The sequence below is a fragment of the Trachemys scripta genome, chromosome 1 (assembly GCF_013100865.1).
Source record: "Trachemys scripta elegans isolate TJP31775 chromosome 1, CAS_Tse_1.0, whole genome shotgun sequence".
Lineage (NCBI taxonomy): Eukaryota > Metazoa > Chordata > Testudines > Emydidae > Trachemys > Trachemys scripta.
Genome location: NC_048298.1, coordinates 319,865,685 through 319,888,835, shown reverse-complemented (window position 1 = coordinate 319,888,835; position 23,151 = coordinate 319,865,685). Strand labels below are relative to the sequence as shown.

Genomic DNA, 23,151 nt, shown 5'->3' with positions numbered 1-23,151 from the left:
AACCATCAAAAATTTAAAGTACTTTAGTAACATAAAAATCAACCCCTTTTTTCAGAACAAGGATTCATGTTCTGTTTTTAGCACATACAGCACTAATTTCTAGAAGTGCCCTTGTTCTGTGCTCTATGTGCACGTACACACATAAAAAAATGTAACTGCAATTAATGAATAGGACCCAATCTCCCGGAAGCAAACAGCCAGATAAACCCCACAAGTCCAGACCTCACAGCTCAACAAATCAAAGACCTGAAAGACTGCACCTAGATTTTCCCATTCCTAGAATCTCAAATTATTTCATAAAAGGTATTTTTTCCCACCAACATATGGTAACGCCTAGAACAATGCAGTGGTAACATTTTCATCTTTTGGGGACCAAACATCCAAACCTGTGTTTTAGTATTTCCTCATAAAACTGAAACATGACCACAAACCTTTACTTAATGGGCATTTTTGTTGTCATATGAGAATTGATCAGTTGGACTGAAAAGGATTCTGAAAGGGGCTAATATTCTTCGAAGGATGAAGATTTTCAGAAGTGGATTTTAAGGGTGAAACTCCCATCTGGGCAAAAGACCCATAGGAGGCCTCAAAATAGGGCATAAGGCTCCCAATCCTGAAAACACATATATACATTTGATTTTTCTCATACGAGTAGTCCCATTGGAGTCAAATACATCTTGCAATACCAGACTTCAGTGGGGCAAAGATCTCACATGCCTGCACTCTGCATAAGGGTGAACATGTTTGTAGAGTGTCAAAGACGAACAGTACCTCGACATGCTACTGTAATACAAACACTTCATAATAAAAATGGGATTTGAACACATGGTCTTAAATTTTTAAGAGTGAGTAGTAATTTTGGGTGCCCAACCTGACCTTTAAAGGGCCGGATTTTCAGAAAGTGTTTACTCGCCCTCTAAAAAAAAAATCAGCTCCTTTAAGGAGTCCAGTTGGACATTCAAAAATTGAGGCACCCAAAATCACTGGTCACTTTTGAAAAATGAGGCTGTAGTTTTAGAATGACTTATTTCAAACATGATGCTTAGATTATTAAGCCATTCCCTGTTGGTTATCTGAGTGTTAAATGTGTTCTTATTGTTTAATGCTCTGCTTTGTTGTGCTCTTTTTGAAGCACTGTGACACACAAAGTGAGCTTTATAAATCAATAATAATAAAGATGCTAATAATGATAATAGTGAACAACAGGAAGAAAGCTGTGTGAAAAGATAAAGGGGGTTAGTAGGTCTCTTATTTACCATAGCAGGTCACTGTGGGATACTCAAAGCACAACTAAAAGTACATCAGCATAAAGTTGTACAGATATTCCCAGTAAGCAAACAGAATCTACTCTTCCGATATTAAATACTCTATCCCCAAAAGAGTGACATTTAAAAGGAGAAATGCTTCAATATTTATATATAGCATCTTTCATCCAATAGGATCCCCATCCCCAAGATATACAAGCATATGTCTACTATACAGAATCACATATTATAGATCTATGTGATTAGAGTTAGAAATATTATAGACACACAAAACACATATAAGTCATTTTACCCACCACTGAAATACTTTGCTCACTTATTTACAAAGAAACACTATGAATTCTCCAAATTGTACAATTTGCTGCCATATGCAACCTTGTGTTCCTATTACTGTCACCCTTGGTCTTCCTCCTTTCACTCCCCCAGACACACCTTTACTGTGTTCTCCTTTCAGATGTTTCACCTCATCACTTTTTATACACTGTGAATTAAGATGAAAAGAATATCCCTGAAACTGTTATTCTTATCAAAATTGTCTGCAGTATTGTTGTAGCCATATTGATCCCAGGATATGAGAGAGGCAAGGTGGGTGAAGCAATATCTTTTATTGAACCAACTTCCGTTGGTGAGAGAGACAAGCTTTCGAGTTCCGCAGATCTGAGAAGAAGAGCTTGAAAGCATGTCCATTTCACCAACAGAAGTTGGCTCAGTAAAAGATATTACCTCAGCCACCTCGTCATTCCTATCCATAGCCTCTGACAGTTAATGCAAGGATGACCATATAATGGTTTTAGGAATAGTACATAAAAGGCTAGATTGCAATTCTTAATCTGACAGTATATTTCATTCTCATGTGGTCAGACCTTAGAGTTAATAAGGATGGAGTTTAACCAAGATGAGATTTTGAAAACCAACTTCTGAACATCAGCAAATAGAGATTTTAACAGAGGAGGGACATCTAGTACATTGTGTGTCCTGATCCACCTCAGTGGATTCAAATAAAACATTGTGAATTGAATACACTGATATTTTATTTCTTTACTAGCAATGATCACTCTGCTGTGATATACACAGACTAATTGTGTGTTGTTCTCAGAGGAAGGAAACATTTGTTCTAAGATTACAATACTAAAAAAATTACAGTTAGATATGGTTTCGTCCTGTGCAATGTGTGCTATGTCTTTATCATCTCCTGAAGACAAAAATACAAAAAAGTTTTACTTGCCAGAACTTTAACCAACTATTCTAAACCTCCCTTCTTGATGTATCTGGTGCAAAATGTGCCAGACTTTCCTTTAACTCTAACTTGTACAACTAGGTCTACTACACTAATATTTATATTGTAGTAGCACTTAGAAGCACCAGCCCCATTGCCTAGGCAATGAACAAATATGTGACACAGAAATAGCCCCTGCCTCAGACAGCTTGCCATAAGAAGTTAAGAATATAATAATGATCATACTGAGTCAGACCAGTGTTTCCATCCTGTCTTATAACAGCAGCTAGTGCCAGTGCTTCAGAGAAAATGAACAGAAGAGGATAATTTCAAGTGATCCATCCCCTGTTGTCCAGGCCCAGCTTCTAGCAGCTGGAGGTTTAGGGAAACTTGGAGCATAGGGTTGTGTCCCTGATCATCTTGGCTAATAGCCACTGGATGAACATATCTTCCATGAACTTAAGTATACTACTTCTTAATCTGTGGTGCATGGACCATGGTCAGTCTGCAAACCACACATAGAAGATTTGTAGACAACTGGATGATACATGGCACTGACTCTTCTTATTTCCTGAAGTAAATCACATTCAGAGAAACCGAAAGTACCAAAATACTTAATATTTTTTCCCATGGTAACAATTACTCCATTTGCCACAGGGGTGTTATGTGTTCCCAGTTTAGAGGGTTTAGATGCAATCCACGAGACACTCCTTCTATTTATTTGTGTTTCAAACAACACTGGGCCTAATATTAATCTCACAATCAGCAGATGACTCATCCATCATTCCTTTTATTATATTTTATTTTTATTTTGAAGACTGGAAGATTGCTAGAAAGATTTTGGGTTTTATTTGCTAGCTGAACAAGTAGAATGATGGTAGTCGAAATTTAATGTTGACAAAAGCAAAGCACATTGGAAGGAATAATTTGGACTACTCGGGCTCAGAATTCACTGTAACCTGCGGGTGGCTATCTTAAAACAGAAAAACTTCAAAAACAGACTCCAAGAAGAGACTGCTGAGCTGGAATTGATATGCAAACTAGACACAATCAACTCAGGATTAAATAAGGACTGGGAATGGCTGAGCCATTACAAACATTGAATCTATCTCCCCTTGTAAGTATTCTCACACTTGCTTCTTATCAAACTGTCTGTACTGAGCTATCTTGATAATCACTTCAAAAGTTTTTTTCTCTTACTTAATTGGCCTTTCAGAATTGGTAAGACAACTCCCACCTGTTCATGCTCTCTGTATGTGTGTGTATATATCTCCTCAATATATGTTTCACTCTATATGCATCTGAAGAAGTGGGTTGTAGCCCACGAAAGCTTATGCTCTAATAAATTTGTTAGTCTCTAAGGTGCCACAAGTACTCCTGTTCTTTTTGTAACAACTCAAAGACTTGGGCATCATTGTGAACAGCTTTTATTGTTTCAGCACAACTCACAGATACAGAGGGCAGATATATTTTAATTAAGGGAGCCTTGAAAGGTAAACTTCTCACCATAGCCAATGTAAATGCTGCCAAGCAAGGTCAAGCTTCTTTCTGTGTTGCTTTTTAACCTTTTTTTTTTTTATTATTTTTATTTTTATTTTTTTAAGAGATTGTGGCCATGTCTACACTACAGTCTTGTACCGCTGCAGCTGTGCCGCTGTAAGTCTCCCGGGTAGTTGTTTTATGCCAGCAGGAGAGAGCTCTCCTGCCGGCATAATTAAACCACCCCCAATGAGCATCAGTAACTATGTTGGCAGGAGACCATCTCCCACCAACACAGCGCAGTCTACACTGGCACATTTGTCAATGAAACTTTTGTCAATCATGATGGTGTTTTTTCACACCCTGACCGACAAACATTTTACGGACAAAAGTGCTAGTGTAGACATAGCCTTAGGAAGTTTTAGGGAAGGTGATACTAATATTGGAGGAGGGGGGGATTTTAACAAGATGCTTAATCCCCCGTGGCAGACAGACTGTATACAGAGTGTCTTTGGGAGGAGCAAGTGAAAATTTGTAGAATCACTTAGAAAATGATGATTTGGTGGATTTCTGGAAGGAGATTAATCCAGATGTCAGGGATTATATATATTATTCTGCTACTCATTAATCTTATTCCAGATTTATATAATTTTTGTTTCTAGGACCATGGCTAATTTGGTTAAAAAAGCTAATCTGGGAGTTATAACTTGATCCCATCATGCCTCTGCATATAAAATATTGAGACTCAGCGGAAAACAAAGGGCCAGGCAGTTGAATAGAGCTTTGTTGTTTGACCCCCTTAGCTGAAAGAAAATTTTCGGAAATATATAGAAGAAAATGATTAGGAAGGAATCAAGAAAAGGGTTCCCTGGGATGCTGGAAAGGAGATAATGATGAGGATCCTTATAATTAAAGCATCAGAACAGAAAAAAGATGAAAGTTCTTGAAGAAGAGAGTTTGGTTAGAGAACTTTCTGTTTTGAAAGGTAAACATAAATCTACAGGATCTAAAAGAGTATAAGAAAATAAATGAGATAAGAAAGAAGATTAATATGTTACAAACAGGAAAGGCTGAGCAAACACTTAGATATATTAAACAGAAAACAATAAACCTGATAAGCTTTTAGCCAGAAAATTCAAAAAGAAACAGGATAAATCAGCCATCCCTCTGATTAGAAATAAAACAAGAGATTCAGTAACTGGCAACAAACAGATCTCTGAAACATTTGCTATGTTTGTACATTTCAGAACATCCAAATTCGGAACTTATAAATAGATGTTTGAGAAATGTGAAACTACCTCAGGTGTCAGAGGATGAAATTGCAGAGGAAGTTGAAGTTGTAATTAAGAATTTAAAATCCAATATAGGTCCAGGTACCAATGGGTTTTCTGGAGAGTATTACAGAGCCCTAAAGCAAGTGTTGGTCCCTGTTTTAACTGCATTGCTTAATGGTACATTGCAGGGGAATGAAATTCCAGATTCATGGAAAGACACAAAAATTGTGGTAATTTCTAAAGAAGGAAAAGATATTACCACTTGTGCATCATTCAGACCTATTGCTTGAATTAATATGGATGCTAAAATTTATCTTAAGATGCTAGAAAACACACAGAGTGTCCTCTTTTCAAATATGTTCACCCTGACCGATCTGGGTTTGTTGCTGGCAGGCACCAATCTGATAGTATCAGAAGAATTCTGAATTTGATTAATAATGTTAATCTAGCAATTCTTCTTTGGTGCTGCTTTCTCTGGAACTTCAGCAAGCCTTCGACTGGTAGGGGAGGAGGGGAGAGTACTTCAAACACATCTGAGTAAGGTTTGGTTTTGGAAATTAGTTTTATAAGGGCATATCAGCCCTATATACTTATCCTTGAGTGTCTTATTTGGTTAAAGGTCAATCACCTCTTTTTAATTTGTCTAATGATACAAGACAGAGTTGTCTGTTATCCCCCTCTGTTTGCTTTGGCAATGGAGCCTTCAGCCTACAATGCCATGTAGTCAACCTGTGACTGCTAGCAGCAAATATCTGCAAAGGCTGGTGATGGGACACTAGATGGGGAGAGCTCTGAGTTACTACAGAGAATTCTTTCCCAGGTGTCTGGCTGGGGATATTGCCCACATGCTCAGGGTCTAGCACCTCTAGGCTTGCTGTATCAGTTATGAAGGTAAAAAAATTGCTTGAGCCCTGGCACCTAATTGCTTGAGCCCCAGCACTTCTTTCATTATAAATTAAGCACTGGTTATTACCAACCCGGTATTGCTTCTAACATGTTATTTGACCTAAAAGCTTGACAACCTCACCCCAATAGTTGGACTTCACAATGTTGCTTTCCCCCCCCCCCAAAAAAAGAACTTTATAAAAACCCTATAAACTAAAAAAAAAGTAAAGTCTTCATAATCAAACTTCAAAGCTTTAAATACAAGGTGACTTCAAAGCAAAATTCTCCCTTGTAGTGAGTAAGCAATTTTCTAACTGCATGTGATTCAAATTTCTTACATGAAACAAATTTTTATAATATTAAACTAATTTTACTGTTAATCTGCTATTACTTTCCAACCAGTTAAAGAAGTGTCCCCAGGCTATATCTTAAAAATATTTTTTTAAATAGTTTCACTGCTAGAAGAACTAACAATATGCTTAGTCTCTCCTTCACTCTACAACTTAAATGGTTGTGCCTCCAATTAAAAAAATAGGAAACTGGGTACTGTACCTCAGAGAGTGTAAAAATTAATTACTGAGACCATCTATATATCTGAACATGCCCACATGTTTAAAAAAAGAAAATTAAGAAAACTCATTAAATACAGCAAAATAGACCCTTTGTTGCATATCAGCAACATTGAGGACACAAACAACTGCTGCTAAACTCAGAAAAGCTGCAAACTGCTCCATCTTCATAAAGCCAAATTTCAGCAAGTTCTAATAAGTATGTTAGATAGTCCCAAAGTTTTAGCTCCCAAAATCTGACCTGAAGTGTTAATGTTACATTTTAATGGGGAAAGTCTCTTAAATTCTAAGGTCCTGATCCAGCAAAGCACTTAAGTAAATGGGACTGTTCATATGGTTAAAATTAGAACTTGCTTAAGAACTTTGCTGAGTCAGGGTCTATAAACCAATAGGCTAACTCACCAGCCAGGACATCAAAGCAGCAGAATGCAAGTCCCTTTCTTCAGGTATGGGTTTATTTCTAAAAACCAAATCAGTTCAACCTAAATTAAACAGATAAACCAGGTCTTGCAGCGCAGCCCTTTCCTAGGTCTTTTCCTCTGATCCAGGTTCTCCTACAGGAGCCTACCTGCTCCCTGCAGGTCTCTCTTCCATTTAACTAAGGACCCCAAGTAATCTACAGGCTATCACTTGATACCTAGCCACAAACCCATCATCGTATTAGCCCCATTTTATTGGTGGGAATCTTGAAAGGAGGCATCTACAGGGAGTTGGCATCTCAGCTGCATTTAGAGATCAAGTCTGGTGACTTCTAGCCCTGAGCTCTATCCACTAAACACTGCTGTTCCCCTTCAAAGCTTTTAACTAATAAACAATGTATATAAAAGCCCTACTGTTCAACCTGCAGTATGCATGTCAACTGCAGGAGTTCTTCCTCTGAAGCAGCTAGTCCTGGCCACTGATGAAGACTGGACACTGAACTAGATGGGTCACTGGCAGGGTGGATAAAAATCAAAAAAAAATTTAATCAAAACAATCAGATTTTTTTTTTATTTAAATTGGATTTTTTTTGATAAAATGCTTTTTGAGGAAAAAAACCTATCTAAAGATAGTTTTAATTAAGATTCATTATATCTCAAAGATATTTCATCATGGAATAGGGATTATAAATTCTAATTCTCTAGTATGAGACAATATATTCATGTAATGTTTAAGAAAAGTTTTGTAAATGAGTTCCAGTAGTTCATGGATTAGGGACCCAAGCTTATGAGGTTCCACAGGCTTCTGTACAGATTATTTAGGTTAATCTTTCTATCTACCCAATGGGACTCAGTGCTCAGTCTAGAAGATACCATCAGAGATGCTTAGTTTTTCAGTTCTCAAACTGTGGATTTGTGTCTCCCGAGATAACATGATTGTTAACAGCAAAAATGTTTTAAATAAATATATAATATAAAGAGGTGAGAAATAACAGACCTCAACCCTATTGTCCCTCTGTAAATTTGTGTACACAGAGTCAATCCCTTACCTCTCTCTAAAAGTGCAAAATTTCAGAAAGTTCAGTGAATAGAAGATTGTTGGGGCGGAATAGATCTGGACAAGGAGAAGATGTCTGGAGATAAATGTGAGAAGGAAGGGACAGGCAGTAGAAACAAAAGTAAAACTGTTTGAGCTGCATATTCCAGAAGTCTTGAGGTCTTTCTGAGTGTAGCCTTCATTGATTTGAGATCTACCAGATCATTCTTTCACTAGATGGGAAAACCTATAATGGCAGCAGGCCATAAGAGAGACCCAGTTTGGGAATATTTTAATGAAGTTCTTCTACCTGTGGGTAAGACAGGCATGCGTGCAAAATGCAAATAGTGCAACAAAGAAATGCAAGGCCTGGTTTCCCGAATGAAACAACATCATGAGAAGTGTTCCTTCTCAGGAGGAAGCTGCATTGAAAATGATGAAAGGAACATGTCTGAACATGCAGGATCTTCAGGTTGGTAAACTTTTTTATTTCATACTTCTTTCTTAAGGACTGCCTCTCTTCCTTCTGGACTATTCTTGAATTCTCATGTTTGAGCAAAAAATATAGTTGTTACTCTATGGTACTATCATTTCAGATCCAGTTGTGATAAAAAAAATAAATAGCTGAAATAGGCAGGTCTTCTTTTACAATTTCACCTTTAAAGTAGTACTGAGTATCAGTGAATGCAATGAGTAATACTAAATGAGAAGTATGGTAATAATCAAATAACTGCATTGACTTCTTTTGTTTAGGAGAATCCATCCTCAACAAACAGGATTCTGAAGACTATCCACATTCAAGATCACAGTTGTTTTCTATAGTTTCAGAGTTATCTGCCAATTATAGTGTTTCAGTCACATCACGTATGTCACATAGCCACAATATATCACCTTTAGCAACAAGAAAAAAAAATCTCCATCATCCAGAAACAACCATAGATAAGTTTGTAATAAGAACTAGCAGATTACAAAAAGAGGTAATTGATGAAAAAATTGCCTGGTTTGTTTATGCAACAAACTCCCCTTTCCATGTGGTTGAGAACCCAAAAGAGAAATACACAATGACAGAGTTAAATTACAAGCATTAAAAAAACGAATGGGACAAGCACTATCTCCAGTTCATTTTCTTGCAAATATTCTCAATACTCGGTACCGGGGTCAAACCTTAACTACCGAAGAAGAGGAGTTGGCTATGACATGGACATTCAGCAGTCATCCCTCCATAATGCCAACTATAATAAACTTCAGAACTAAGGGTGAACCATTCAAGAAATATATGTTTGCTGATGATGTTTTAAAGAAAGTCACACCAGTGAACTGGTGGTAGTCACTTAAGCACTTGGATTCAGAGACTGTTAAAGTGATAATCTCACTTTTAACAGCAGTAGCTTCTTCTGCCAGTGTAGAAAGAATATTTTATTCCTTTGGACTAATTCATTCCAAATTGAGAAATCGTTTGGGACCTGAAAAAGCAGGAAAGCTTGTTTTTCTTTTCCAGATTATGAACAAACAGGAAAACAAAGATGAAGATGACTGAGTTAGCTGCAGAAGCCAATATTTTAAGTTTCTCATGTTGACCTTGCTAACATAGTCGATTTAATTTTTGGTTGTTTTTTAATATTTCATTTAACTATTTTAGTTAAAAACAATTTTAACAATTTTAAAAAACTTGAATGTTTAACTAACTTCAAGTTTCAGAGGAGTAGTCGTGTTAGTCTGGATCTGTAAAAAAGCGACAAAGAGTCCTGTGGCACCTTATAGACTAAGGCCTTGGCTACACTTACCAGCTAGTTCGACGGCTGGAAATCGAAGTTCTGGGTTCGACTTATCGCGTCTAGTCTGGACGCGATAAGTCGAACCCGGAAGTGCTTGCCGTCGACTGCGGTACTCCAGCTCGGCGAGAGGAGTACCGCGGAGTCGACGGGGGAGCCTGCCTGCCGCGTGTGGACCAAGGTAAGTTCGAACTAAGGTACTTCGACTTCAGCTACGTTATTCACGTAGCTGAAGTTGCGTACCTTAGTTCGAATTGGGGCGGGTAGTGTAGACCAAGCCTAACAGACGTATTGGAGCATAAGCTTTCATGGGTGAATACCCACTTCATCAGACGCATGTGGGTATTCACCCACGAAAGCTTATGCTCCAATACATCTGTTAGTCTATCAGGTACCACAGGACTCTTTGTCGCTTTCATCTATCCCTTTTTTAACGATTCCTAACATCCTGTTTGCTTTTTTGACTGCCGCTGCACACTGCGTGGACGTCTTCAGAGAACTATCCACGATGACTCCAAGATCTCTTTCCTGATTAGTTGTAGCTAAATTAGCCCCCTTCATATTGTATGTATACTTGAGGTTATTTTTTTCTAATGTGCATTACTTTACATTTATCTATATTAAATTTCATTTGCCATTTTGTTGCCCAATCACTTAGCTTTGTGAGAACTTTTTGAAGTTCTTCACAGTCTGCTTTGGTCTTAACTATCTTGAGCAGTTTAGTATCATCTGCAAACTTTGCCACCTCACTGTTTACCCCTTTCTCCAGATCATTTATGAATAAAATGAATAGGATTGGTCCTAGGACTGACCCTTGGGGAACACCACTAGTTAACCCTCTCCATTCTGAAAATTTACCATTTATTCCTACCCTTTGTTCCCTGTCTTTTAACCATTTCTCAATCCATGAAAGGATCTTCCCTCTTATCCCATGAAAACTTAATTTAATTTACGTAAGAACCTTTGGTGAGGGACCTTGTCAAAGGCTTTCTGGAAATCTAAGTACACTATGTCCACTGGATCCCCCTTGTCCACATGTTTGTTGACTCCTTCAGAGAACTCTAATAGATTAGTAAGACATGGTTTCCCTTTACAGAAACCATGCTGACTTTTGTCCAACAATTTATGTTCTTCTATGTGTTTGTCAAATTTATTCTTTATTATTGTTTCAACTAATTGGCCCGGTACTGACGTTCGACTTACCGGTCTGTAATTGCCGGGATCACCTCTAGAGCCCTTTTTAAATATTGGCGTTACATCAGCTATCTTCCAGTCATTGGGTACAGAAGCCGATTTAAAGGGCAGGTTACAAACCATAGTTAATAGTTCCGCAATTTCACATTTGAGTGCTTTCAGAACTCTTGGGTGAATGCCATCTGTTCCCAGTGACTTGTTACTGTTAAATTTATCAATTAATTCCAAAATCTCCTCTAGTGACACTTCAATCTGTGACAATTCCTCAGATTTGTCACCTACAAAGGATGGCTCAGGTTTGTGAATCTCCCTAACATCCTCAGCCGTGAAGACTGAAGCAAAGAATTCATTTAGTTTCTCCCCAATGACTTTATCGTCTTTAAGTGCTCCTTTTCTATCTTGATCGTCCAGGGGCCCCACTATATTCATCTTTCAGTGTCACCCATTTTAGATCCTGATATAAAATACCACAAAGTTCTTGTATATGGAATGAAACCCCCGCTACAGATGACATTTAATCTTTGAAACTCCTTTAGAGTAAGAATTTTAAATCATATATGTCCACCTACCATACTTCTTGTGGCAGATTTAAAGTGATGCTGCCTTTGATTTCATCCCCAAAACGCAGGTATCCTAGAGTGGCTAGAGTGATATACAAGGTCATAACAATTCCCATGCCAATGTTCAGTGCCTGTGTGAAACGTTGGGTTTCTTTCATTCTATTTTCCAGGGGGAGCACCTGAAGAAAGAGAAACAGTACATAACAAGAACAGAGTCAATGATTTTCAAATGCTCCTGCACTTTATCTCTTCTCTCTAAGACTCTTTTTTTCCTTTAAAACTATTTCTTAAGCTGTCTGGCTTTTATAATAAGTAGTACTACCAAAGGATCCAAAGCACTTCAGATATTTGTTATGTTATACACACACCATGGAAGAATCACTTCAACCACTGAAAAGCAGCCATCTCTAGAAGAAAGCAACAGCTGTTTAAAGGCACAAAACAACATCACTCTATAGTTTAGGGGTAGGTGTGTCCAGATGAAAATGCAGAGTGAATTGAAACCGTCAGAATGGAAGTAATTCACACTAGAAAGTGATCAGGACACTACAGGTAACACACCTAATGTTATTATGACCTATTGGTTCATCCCTAAATAATTCATCATTGCTGAAACCAAATTATCTAGGCCTTGGCTACACTTACCCGGTAGTTCGACGGCTGGAAATCGAACTTCTGGGTTCGACTTATCGCGTCTAGTCTGGACGTGATAAGTCGAACCCGGAAGTGCTCGCCGTCGACTGCGGTACTCCAGCTCGCCGAGAGGAGTACCGCGGAGTCGACGGGGGAGCCTGCCTGCCGCGTGTGGACCAAGGTAAGTTCGAACTAATTCGAACTAAGGTACTTCGAACTTCAGCTACGTTATTCACGTAGCTGAAGTTGCGTACCTTAGTTCGAATTAGGGGGGGTAGTGTAGACCAAGCCCTAGTAAATCACTTTTCTAGGGAAATAGGCAATACATTCTCACAGAAAGTCCAATTGGTCTGCACACACAGTATTTTAATTCAAATTTAAAACACGTACCAAAGACAGTGCAGACATTCCTAGACAAGCATATTTTTGCTACATCTTGCAGAACAGCTGTAAGAATTTATCAGAGTAAAGCTGCAAAACTTGGCAGTATTGAAACGTCTTTGAACAATGGAATATCAGGAGATTCCTTGAGCTCCTAATGTTTTGCAACACTTACTGAATAACATCACTTACAACATGTGTGAGCGGATACTGGCAAAAGTTAGAGAAATAGACACTTCACTCATCTTCCAAAAAAAGATCTGACAAAAGTTACAGAAGGATAAGAAAAGCCACCTATTGTGGGTCAGATACTTATTTGGTGTAAACTGACAAAACTAAATGCTACTGTGATTTACACTAGCTGAGAATCCAGTTCATACGATGTGTTTGATTTGGAACCAGGATGTGAAAGGCTAGTTTAATTCAGAGTTATGTTGCCAATCTGGCTCAGATCACAAACAATGAGTGAAATAGGGACTTGTAAGAGGGTGTGCTCCATCCCTGTCCTTTGATGCCCCAGAAACGTCTCAGGCTCTGTCCAGTAATGGGCAACTTCATGTGATTTATTTACCTTCACCAACACAAGCTTATGCAGCAAATTATTTACAGTGCTTCTCTACTGTTAGCCCTTTCCCACAGCCAGAGGGGAACAGAGATCTCTCTTCCATGAGATCTCTGAACACATTCGGCTCAGCTAGTCCAGGTCCTCTCTCCCAGACTTCCTTCCAGTGTTCTTCTTATGTCCCTCAGCTGATGGCCTAACTGGTTAATCAGCCATCCCAGACTGATCAGCTAATTAGCTGCACATCCCTAGTCTGCCTTCTCCTAGGGAACTGATTGATGCCAAGTGATCAGAGTGCTGCGTCACTTGTTAGCTTCTAGCCTTCTCTCACAGGACTAAATTGAGAGCAAATGTATTCATAGCACAAAACCACTTAAAAATCAATATACTTCAGTTATTACTTAGAGATGTTCAGAATTGATATAGCAAAAAAAAAAAAATGCTGCAGGTAAGGATTAAAGGGCAGCTACAAGAAAATTGCATCCTGCTCCTTTCACTGCCACTGATATCAAATGGCTCCCACAGCCATGATCATATTCTTTAAAATGAGATACAGAGGGAGGTTAGGACTGATTTTTTTTTCCAATTTATAACGAAGGTAATGAAGAAAACTGAATATAAAACATTTCATCCACCAATTAAAATATAATATACAGCTGTTACCCGGAGTTCTTTCAACCCAAAGCTCTTGGTAACTTTTACTCTGTGTGAGGTGGTGTCAGGAAATAAATCAGGGGAAACACGGTCGTCCGACCGATAGATGGCTGGCACAAACAGGACAACACAAGAGTGCTTTCACTTAAAGCTAAACTTTACTTAGTCTCAAGCACCTTACACACACCCGCAACAGATTAGTAAAACACCCCCAACCCTGGATAATTACCAAAGCTGAGTGTGGCTCTCGAGTGACACAGCGGCAGGCTTCCGGTGGCAAAATCTTCCGCCTGCCTGTGGGGACCACAAGATGTATCCAGAGGGAGAGTCCAAAAGAGTCCCCAAACGAGTCCAACTACCTCAAACTTTCTCCCCTTATTTATACATTAGTAATAGAATTACATGTCCCTTAAAGAAAACTTGTTAAGTAAGCAGTTTCAATAGTCAAGCAAGAGGTTCCTTCTGATTATTGATTAACCAGGTGTCGGCTTTTCCAGAGTTTGCAGCCTTGAGACCCCAATAGACATTCCTGGGGCACATCCTGCTCTTTTAAAATGCATGTATCAGCAACTTCAACACAACTCTTATCAGGAAGGACGTGGGGTCAAGCTGCCCTTTCTGTGGTACCCCAAACCCCCTCCCCTCCTGCTTTGGTCAAGCTGAGACTGCTTAATAGGTTGCTTTTAACGATAAGCCATAGTGGTTTCAGGCACTTTACTGGTTTGCCAAAATCTCCCCGTACACAGAATCATTATTGTTAAAAGAAAGACGGAAGAAATGCTAAGTACAAAAGAAACCGAGGACAGCAACAGGGCCACACCAAGAATTGAACCAAAAAAAAGAAAAAAGCTGGCAGACTAAAGAACATATAATCTCACTTGGACAGCACTGTCTTGCCAATGTACATTATTCAGTAAGATATACAGTACAAACCTGTTTACGCGCGGATGTTGGGAGTCAAGGCATCACGACCGTGTGTTAACGGACTGCGGGTTAAGAGGGCCATGATGAAACATCTTAAAATATCTATATATACACATGTATAATTATCTAGGATTACATACGTATTCACAGCATCCCAAATACTTCAGGCCTATCTGTTAACAGCGCTTTGCAAAAATATAAATTCAAATGTGTAATCTAATAAGATTATTATTACTACACAGGAGTGAAAGGACATTACTGGTATGGGGTGGGGGCAGCTCTGGCCCCCGGAAGGGGCAGGGCTAAGGGTCAGCATCCCCCAGCCAGCCCTTCCAGGCCGCCTGGTCCGCGCCGCCCGGGGTTCCTGTGGCGATTTAAAGGGCCTGGGGCTCCAGGCGCCGCTGCTGTGGTAGTGGCGTCCGGAGCCCCGGGCCCTTTAAAATAACTGGTCCGGGGCAGCTGCTCCCTTTGCCCCCCCACCATCGGTGGCCAAGGGGGGGAAAAAGGGGCAGGGATCTTAAAGCGCTGCAGGGTCCTTTGCCGCGGCAGCGCTTTAACGTTGCTGCACCCTCCCTTCAGCAGTCCAGCGCTGCCGCGGCAAAGGACAATCCTTAAAGTCCCTGCCCTTTTTGCCTCCCCCGTCGGCGGCCCTGCTGGTAGAGTCCTGCTGGCAGGAAGGAGCAGCAAGGTTAAAGCGGCAGCACTTTAAGGACAGTCCTTTGCTGCAGCAGTGCTTTGAGGATCCTTAAAGCGCAGCCGCAGCAAAGGACCATTCTTAAAACGCTGCCACGGAAGCGCTTTAATGTTGCTGCCCCTTCCCTCCCGTCAGCAGTAAAGACGTACAACACGTTTCCGCTCTGCACTTCCTGTCGATTTCTATGTCAGTGAGTTAGTGAGCAAATCTGTAGTGCTACATAGCAAGTTCCTGTACCGTGTGTTAACGAGTCTGGCTATTTAGCTACCAAGTACACTTGTTATTCAGTGCCTCATTGACCTTAAATCATGTCACATTTTATGAATTCATAGATTCATAGATTATAGGACTGGAAGGGACCTCGAGAGGTCATTGAGTCCAGTCCCCTGCCCGCATGGCAGGATCAAATACTGTCTAGACCATCCCTGATAGACATTTATCTAACCTACTCTTAAATATCTCCAGAGACGGAGATTCCACAACGTCCCTAGGCAATTTGTTCCAGTGTTTAACCACCCTGACAGTTAGGAACTTTTTCCTAATGTCCAACCTAGACCTCCCTTGCTGCAGTTTAAACCCATTGTTTCTGGTTCTATCCTTAGAGGCTAAGGTGAACAAGTTCTCTCCCTCCTCCTTATGACACCCTTTTAGATACCTGAAAACTGCTATCATGTCCCCTCTCAGTCTTCTCTTTTCCAAACTAAACAAACCCAATTCTTTCAGCCTTCCTTCATAGGTCATGTTCTCAAGACCTTTAATCATTCTTGTTGCTCTTCTTTGGACCCTTTCCAATTTCTCCACATCTTTTTTAAAATGCGGCGCCCAGAACTGGACACAATACTCCAGCTGAGGCCTAACCAGAGCAGAGTAGAGCGGAAGAATGACTTCTCGTGTCTTGCTCACAACACACCTGTTAATACATCCCAGAATCATGTTTGCTTTTTTTGCAACAGCATCACACTGTTGACTCATATTTAGCTTGTGGTCCACTATAACCCCTAGATCCCTTTCTGCCGTACTCCTTCCTAGACAGTCTTTTCCCATTCTGTATGTGTGAAATTGATTTTTCCTTCCTAAGTGGAGCACTTTGCATTTGTCTTTGTTAAACTTCATCCTGTTTAACTCAGACCATTTCTCCAATTTGTCCAGATCATTTTGAATTATGACCCTGTCCTCCAAAGTAGTTGCAATCCCTCCCAGTTTGGTATCATCTGCAAACTTAATAAGCGTACTTTCTATGCCAATATCTAAGTCGTTGATGAAGATATTGAACAGAGCCAGTCCCAAAACAGACCCCTGCGGTGCCCCACTCGTTACGCCTTTCCAGCAGGATTGGGAACCATTAATAACAACTCTCTGAGTACGGTTATCCAGCCAGTTATGCACCCACCTTATAGTAGCCCCATCTAAATTGTATTTGCCTAGTTTATCGATAAGAATATCATGCGAGACCGTATCAAATGCCTTACTAGAATAGATGAATGAACTTACTACATGAATAGATGAAAGAACTTACTACATTTACAAGACATGTTCAAACATCACCAACCTCACTTTAAACACTATAACCTGCATTTAACCTTTGAATTTAAAGGAATACAAGCTACACAAACTGAAGAAGAAAAAGAAGATACCAGTATAGTCAAAGAAAGATACATATCCATATACGTGGGCCTTGATTCAATATGGCACTGAACCACGTGCCTCACTGATTTCAGTGAGAATATTGCTGAATCAGGACTTTAATTACCAATATACTACATCCAACTTTCAACCATGCACATTTATGGTTCCTACTGGGCCCTGTCCAGTTTGAGCTGCCTCCATAATTGCAGCTATTGTATAAATGGTAAGGATGTGTAATCCCCCGCAAAAAATCTTATTTCTCTGCCTGCTCTTGTGTTGTTGCTGCTGGCCATCATAGGTCATATTTCATCTTTATTTATCTTCTAAGCTTTTCTGGATCCAAACACTGTACTTAGCAGGAGCATGGGTTCCCAGACACAGTTACTGCCATCAGAGGGAGATGTTTTCCTTGGCAGATGGCACCAAATAGAGTACATGGATCATGATCTCATCTCATCTAGGACCAGGTTGTGGAAGGCACTGAGCATTCGCCAGTTCCGTTGACTTCAGTAAGAATAAAGGGCACTAAACAGGATGCAGGACTGGTCTGTATATAACAAGTAAATAACAAACATTTATAAGCAATCGAGATCTACCTATACTGGGACTTTGTCTTAATGACAAATTTTGGAATGGACCTTTATCAAGGAACCAAGGATCCTCAAAATAGATCCAGGGAATGGCCCATGGTGCAATGGACAGAGAAGGAAAACAGGAGAACATGCAGTAGAGCTGGTTATTTCTAACATTGTATTCTACTGTTGGTCACTTATTTCTCCAGCGGTTTTTCATTATCAACTTGATTCCAGTCACTGTATAGTCCCTGTTACGATGGCTGCATGGAGCCTAATATTCTAACTGAAGGCAACAGTGATAAGGCATTTTCCACATCTGCTTTCTAGTCTCTTAACTTGATTACATTTTGGTTTTTGAAGAATTGAGTTGAACAGCCTTTTTTGCTGGTGCCAGAAATTAAGTCGCCTTTCTTAAATCCTTTCTTTAAAGATATTAAATTTTAAACTAGATGACTGAATGGCATTTTGAAATGAAAAAAAAAACCACATCTGACTCACTTTAATTTAACTGTAGCAGTGTATGCTGTCTGCATCAGACCATATACTCTTGAAGGGACGTTGAAAAGGCAAAGCTACGCTAATTCAGTATCTCATGTTGATGGCTATCATGCTGCTGTGTGCTAGTTCAGCCAAGTATTTCTGTGGATACAGATAGCTTTCATAAATCTAGTCCAATGGTTCCCAAACTTTTCAGTCCTGCAACCCCTCTATCACGTATATAATTACTGCATGACCCACTGGTGTGATAAATTACGCTAAAAGGAGAGGCCATGTAGAGCAGGGCTTTCCCCCCACAGGGTAGGGAGGGTGTCGCAGGAGAGAAAGTCAAGTATTATGTACTAGGAATTTCCCGTGCTTTTCTTTCATTTTACTTTTGTTACTCTGCCTCCTCTGTGGTTTCTCTCCCCCACTTTACATGGCCCTTCCCTGTCCCAGGCACAACACAGAGGAGTGAGATACTTTAAATTAACCCACAGTAGTTACTCTCTAGGCTGGACTGTCTTCCTTGTGTTGTTTTTTCCTCTTACCACTTTGCAAAAATAACTCATCCCACTTCCTGCTTCACCAGCCTGTAGGTTTTTGGCCCATACTGTTTTCTTCCTGGAAGATAAAAGCTTAGTTCATTGATTACATACTTCTCTTTCCTGATTATATATGCCTTTTAAATTACAAAACTTAAAAATATGACTAACTTGCTCGTATACTCCCTAAAGAACCAAATGGCAACCCAAAAAATGCCTGAAATTCATTGGTTGAGAACCACAATCTAGCCTTTGTAATAGCTCAAGTAGTCAGATATGGTCACTTATGCTACGCATTTTCCCCTATATTTCAAATTGTGTATAATCCTAGGAATCACCACCAAAAAACTATGTTGTATGTCCATCATCTGCCTGGAGTCTCTCAGAACAATCAGACTGCGATGAAGCTTAGAAACTTCACACCAGCATGGAAAAAATTATAGAGCACCTGTAGCTCAGTTAGCCCTGCCTCCCTATACCTGCAGCCCATGACAGGCTTGGAGGGAGAAGAAAAGCAGAGAACCTGCCTCAGTTCACAGCTGCCTGGTGAAGAGGCAGGAGCTAGCTGCCTCCCTGCCTGAGGGGAGCGTCACTAGGAGCCTGACGGCCAAGACAGCCACTGGGGAAGAAGCACTGTGTCCCTGACTGAGGGAGACTGCTGATGAGACCAAGAAGCGCCCAGCATCTGAGTGAAGTGGGTGATTGAACTATAGAGATGTTGTGGGGTTAGGTCCCACCACACTTACAGCTGCCTGCCCAGAAGAAGCTGAGGACACGGCAAGAAGCTGCCCAAGGTCCAGAAGAGGGCACTACTTGCAGGGCCGGCTCCAGGGTTTTTGCCGCCCCAAGCCGCGGGAAAAAAAAAAAAAAGCCACGATCGCGATCAGCGGCAGCTCAACCATGCCGCTTTCTTCTTCGGCAACAATTCGGCAGCAGGTCCTTCCCTCGGAGAGGGACCGAGGGACCTGCCACTGAATTGCCGCCAAAGAGCCCGACATGCCGTCCCTTCCCCTTGGCCGCCCCAAGCACCTGCTTGCTAAGCTGGTGCCTGGAGCCGGCCCTGACTACTTGAGTCGAGTCCTACAAACTGTTAAAGGACATGCCCCAAACTTAAAGGATAGCGGTAGGAAGTAGCCCAGGGCAATGAACTTAGACTCTCTGCCAGGAGGTCCCTGTTTGGAGGTTGTTTGCACAGGGCCCTGGGCAAGGACCCAGTGGGATTGAGGACCCGGGTCTGCCTACCACATCACCTTAAGGACTGAGGCACCTCAGCCAGGGAAAACAAGGGGCTGGAAGTCAAGCGTGCCAACCACTAGGCCGCCCAGCCTTCCAAGCACCCTGTTACACAGACTTTGCACCAAGTTGCAGGGTACTGTCCAATTCCAATTTAAAATCGCCACTGCACTTTTTATATGATTTGACTTAAGAAATACAAACACAAGCAGATTCCAGAGAATCAGATAAGGAATGATTTAGCTTCTGTAACCAGTAAGAATTAAGCTTGTACTAGATTCTTCAAAAGCATTTTTTAAATATTTAAATTCTTACATTTTGTTTTTCCTCTTCAGGAAACTGCACTGAAGTATCCTGATAAGAATGTGGTAACTGTCCCTCCCTTCTCTTTTTAATTATCAGTTTCAATTAAGAGCCAGACTTGGCAGTTGCTTTGTTTCTGTTTCAGAGACAAATTGCTCACCAATTTTCCCAAATACAAATAAAGCACAGTTAGAGAAACAGAGACATTTATTTACTATAATATATTTATCAATGTTTCCCTTTCTCACAAAAGACATTTCACAAGTGCTCCTGTTACAAAATAAGTCTCTTACAGTGAGGCAAAACATAAAATAGTAGAGTATGATAGGAAAAATAGCACTGAATTTTAGGTGCATGACTATCCACTCTATTACTGAATTACAGAGATAGAAGAACAGATCCTCAGCTAGCGTAAACCTGCATAGCCCACCTCTAGCCCATGGACTGTAGCCTATTTACATCCCAGGGACTTTCCCTTTGACCACCTTCAGTGAACCTTATTCAAAAGAAGCCACATGCCACTTAAGTGTCTATCTGACTCTTTGCTTCATCTCTGCCCACCTACAGAGAGAAATGGAAAGATAATCCAGTGTGCATACACAGAAAAACGGAGGATAAAGACCCACCATTTATTTGGAGAATCTGGGCCTCCATATTTTGGCCAAGAATTGAATGGTTATGTAGTCTTATCCCTTCTGTCTCAGTCCTAGGAGTGGTCCTTCCAAAAATACAGTGAGTCACCCTGACTATGGCAGATGCTTTTCCCACAGCAACAGAGAAAACCAGCATCAAGCACCCTCAGCTGACGCAAGAGAGTGCACACCACTTGGGAGTTAGTAGTTCAAAAGTCCTTTTCTTGTAAAGCATTCTGACACCACTGTGATTACAGCACAAGTGAGACAGTGATGAACACACAAAGGACAACATATTACTTCATGATGCAATATTCTCATGTCCTTAAAATGTCTCTTCCTTGATAACAGTTTTCCCTCAGAGTCTTCAAATCCCTTTCAGAATGATTGTTAAGAGTGGATGTTTGATTTTAAACACTCTGTTTATCAGAGCCAAGCAATGTTACTGAGCCGTTTCTTTAAAAGAATTTCTCCATTTGTGGGGGTGCTCCTGACAGTATCCAGTTGGGCCATTCTGGGGTGGATAATTAAGACTCTTTGGATCCAGTAAACATGCATATGTTCTGAATGTCTCCCCTCGGTTTTGGGACACCATTTTTCAATGAACAGTCAAAGAGATTATTTAGTGTGGAAGTGCCCTATGCTAGGCAAAATACAATTCTAATTGTACATGTTATTTTGACCTGTATTGTAGAATCATCTAAAGTACATTTTGTAACAAAACTGCAGCTCAACTATGCTTACTCCAGAGCAGGGCCGGCTCCAGCTTTTTTGCCCGAGAGGGACTGAGGGACCCACCGCCGAATTGCTGCCAAAGACTCGGACGTGCCGCCCCCTTCCATGGGCCACCCCAAGCACCAGCTTGCTGTGCTGGTGCCTGGAGCCGGTCCTGCTCCAGAGAAAGAGTAAAGAACCTAAATAAACTAAATTCTGATACATACAGCAGATTTAATTTACAATACTAGTATTTTAGTTAAAGATTTAAAATACAAAACTAGAATTCTACTGGTACATAAATACTCTGCGTTAATACTGCTCCATCAATAAAGAGATGATTTATAGAGAAAAACAATTTATCTTTTAAATGGGAGCATTAAAGTGCTTTGAATCCCAGGACAGCTAAGAAACTTAATAACTAAAATCCTGATTTTGCAAAGTATGCAAACAGGACTACTCATATATTTGTAACGTTACTAATGTGAGTAAGGGTTTGCAAGTTTGAGGCTTAACACAGTAATACTGACAGGTTTCAGAGTAGCAGCCGTGTTAGTCTGTATCCGCAAAAAGAACAGGAGTACTATATATTCTATATGCATCCGAAGAAGTGGGCTGTAGTCCACGAAAGCTTATGCTCTAATAAATTTGTTAGTCTCTAAGGTGCCACAAGTACTCCTGTCCTTTTTGCATAGTAATACTGACCTACAACAAAAATAAGATTAATTTTTCCAGCATAATTGCACCTAGTGCTGTGCCATTACTACCATTTTCAAGTTGTTTGGCATATCCAAACAGCACTGTTTAAGATTATTTTTATGGGCTTTTAGTTTATTTGAGACAGACAGCTAGTGCAGTATCTATTGAATATTATTGTCCTGGTGAAATGTGTGTATCAACACTGTATGTTAAGTTATAAATTTAAACTGTATAACATTGCAGTAACATGTTCCAGAATTAGAAAGGCAGACCCAAACCAGTTTTTCAGAGACAAAGACACGTGTCTCGGATTGCCAGTGTATCAACAAAGTCAAGTGGGCTATTACTTACTTAAGCTTTCTCGAGCAATGGGAAGATGTGAATGAGAAATTTACATTTAATTACAGGGCCAGGTCAGACCTTATGTCCACAAGAGACAACTTGTCACCTGCACCCCAGCAGGAGGTAATTCTGAAAGAGGGGAGAGTGGTATAAGAATGAGAAACAGTGGCCTCGAATTTACCTCTCTCCTCCATCTCTGCTCATGACATCATCGACTCTCAAAGAACTGAACTAAGGGGGAAGAGGCCCAGGCTGAAAGGAGACCCAGCCTGTGACATTTACTGCAGCATATGGTGAGACAAAACCATTTGTTTTTAAACTCACTTAGCTTGTTAAGTTAGGTATTAGCTTGCATTTCACTCTTATTTTCTTCTGTAACCAATCCTGACTTTTATGCATCGTCACTTATAATCACTTAAAATCTGTCTTTCTGTACTTAATAAACTTATCTTATTGTTTTACTTCAATCAGTGTGTTTGGATTAAAGT

At 40.2% G+C, this 23,151-nt stretch overlaps 1 protein-coding gene across 1 annotated transcript in view; it reads right to left on the bottom strand.

The window, feature by feature from the left end:
* Positions 1–23,151, bottom strand: part of SLC36A4 (solute carrier family 36 member 4) — a 223,706-nt gene that overhangs the window by 140,427 nt on the left and 60,128 nt on the right. The window contains exon 9 of the mRNA XM_034758976.1: positions 11,679–11,848. Coding sequence (XP_034614867.1) covers positions 11,679–11,848 — 170 coding nt within the window. The remainder of the gene's footprint in view (positions 1–11,678; positions 11,849–23,151) is intronic.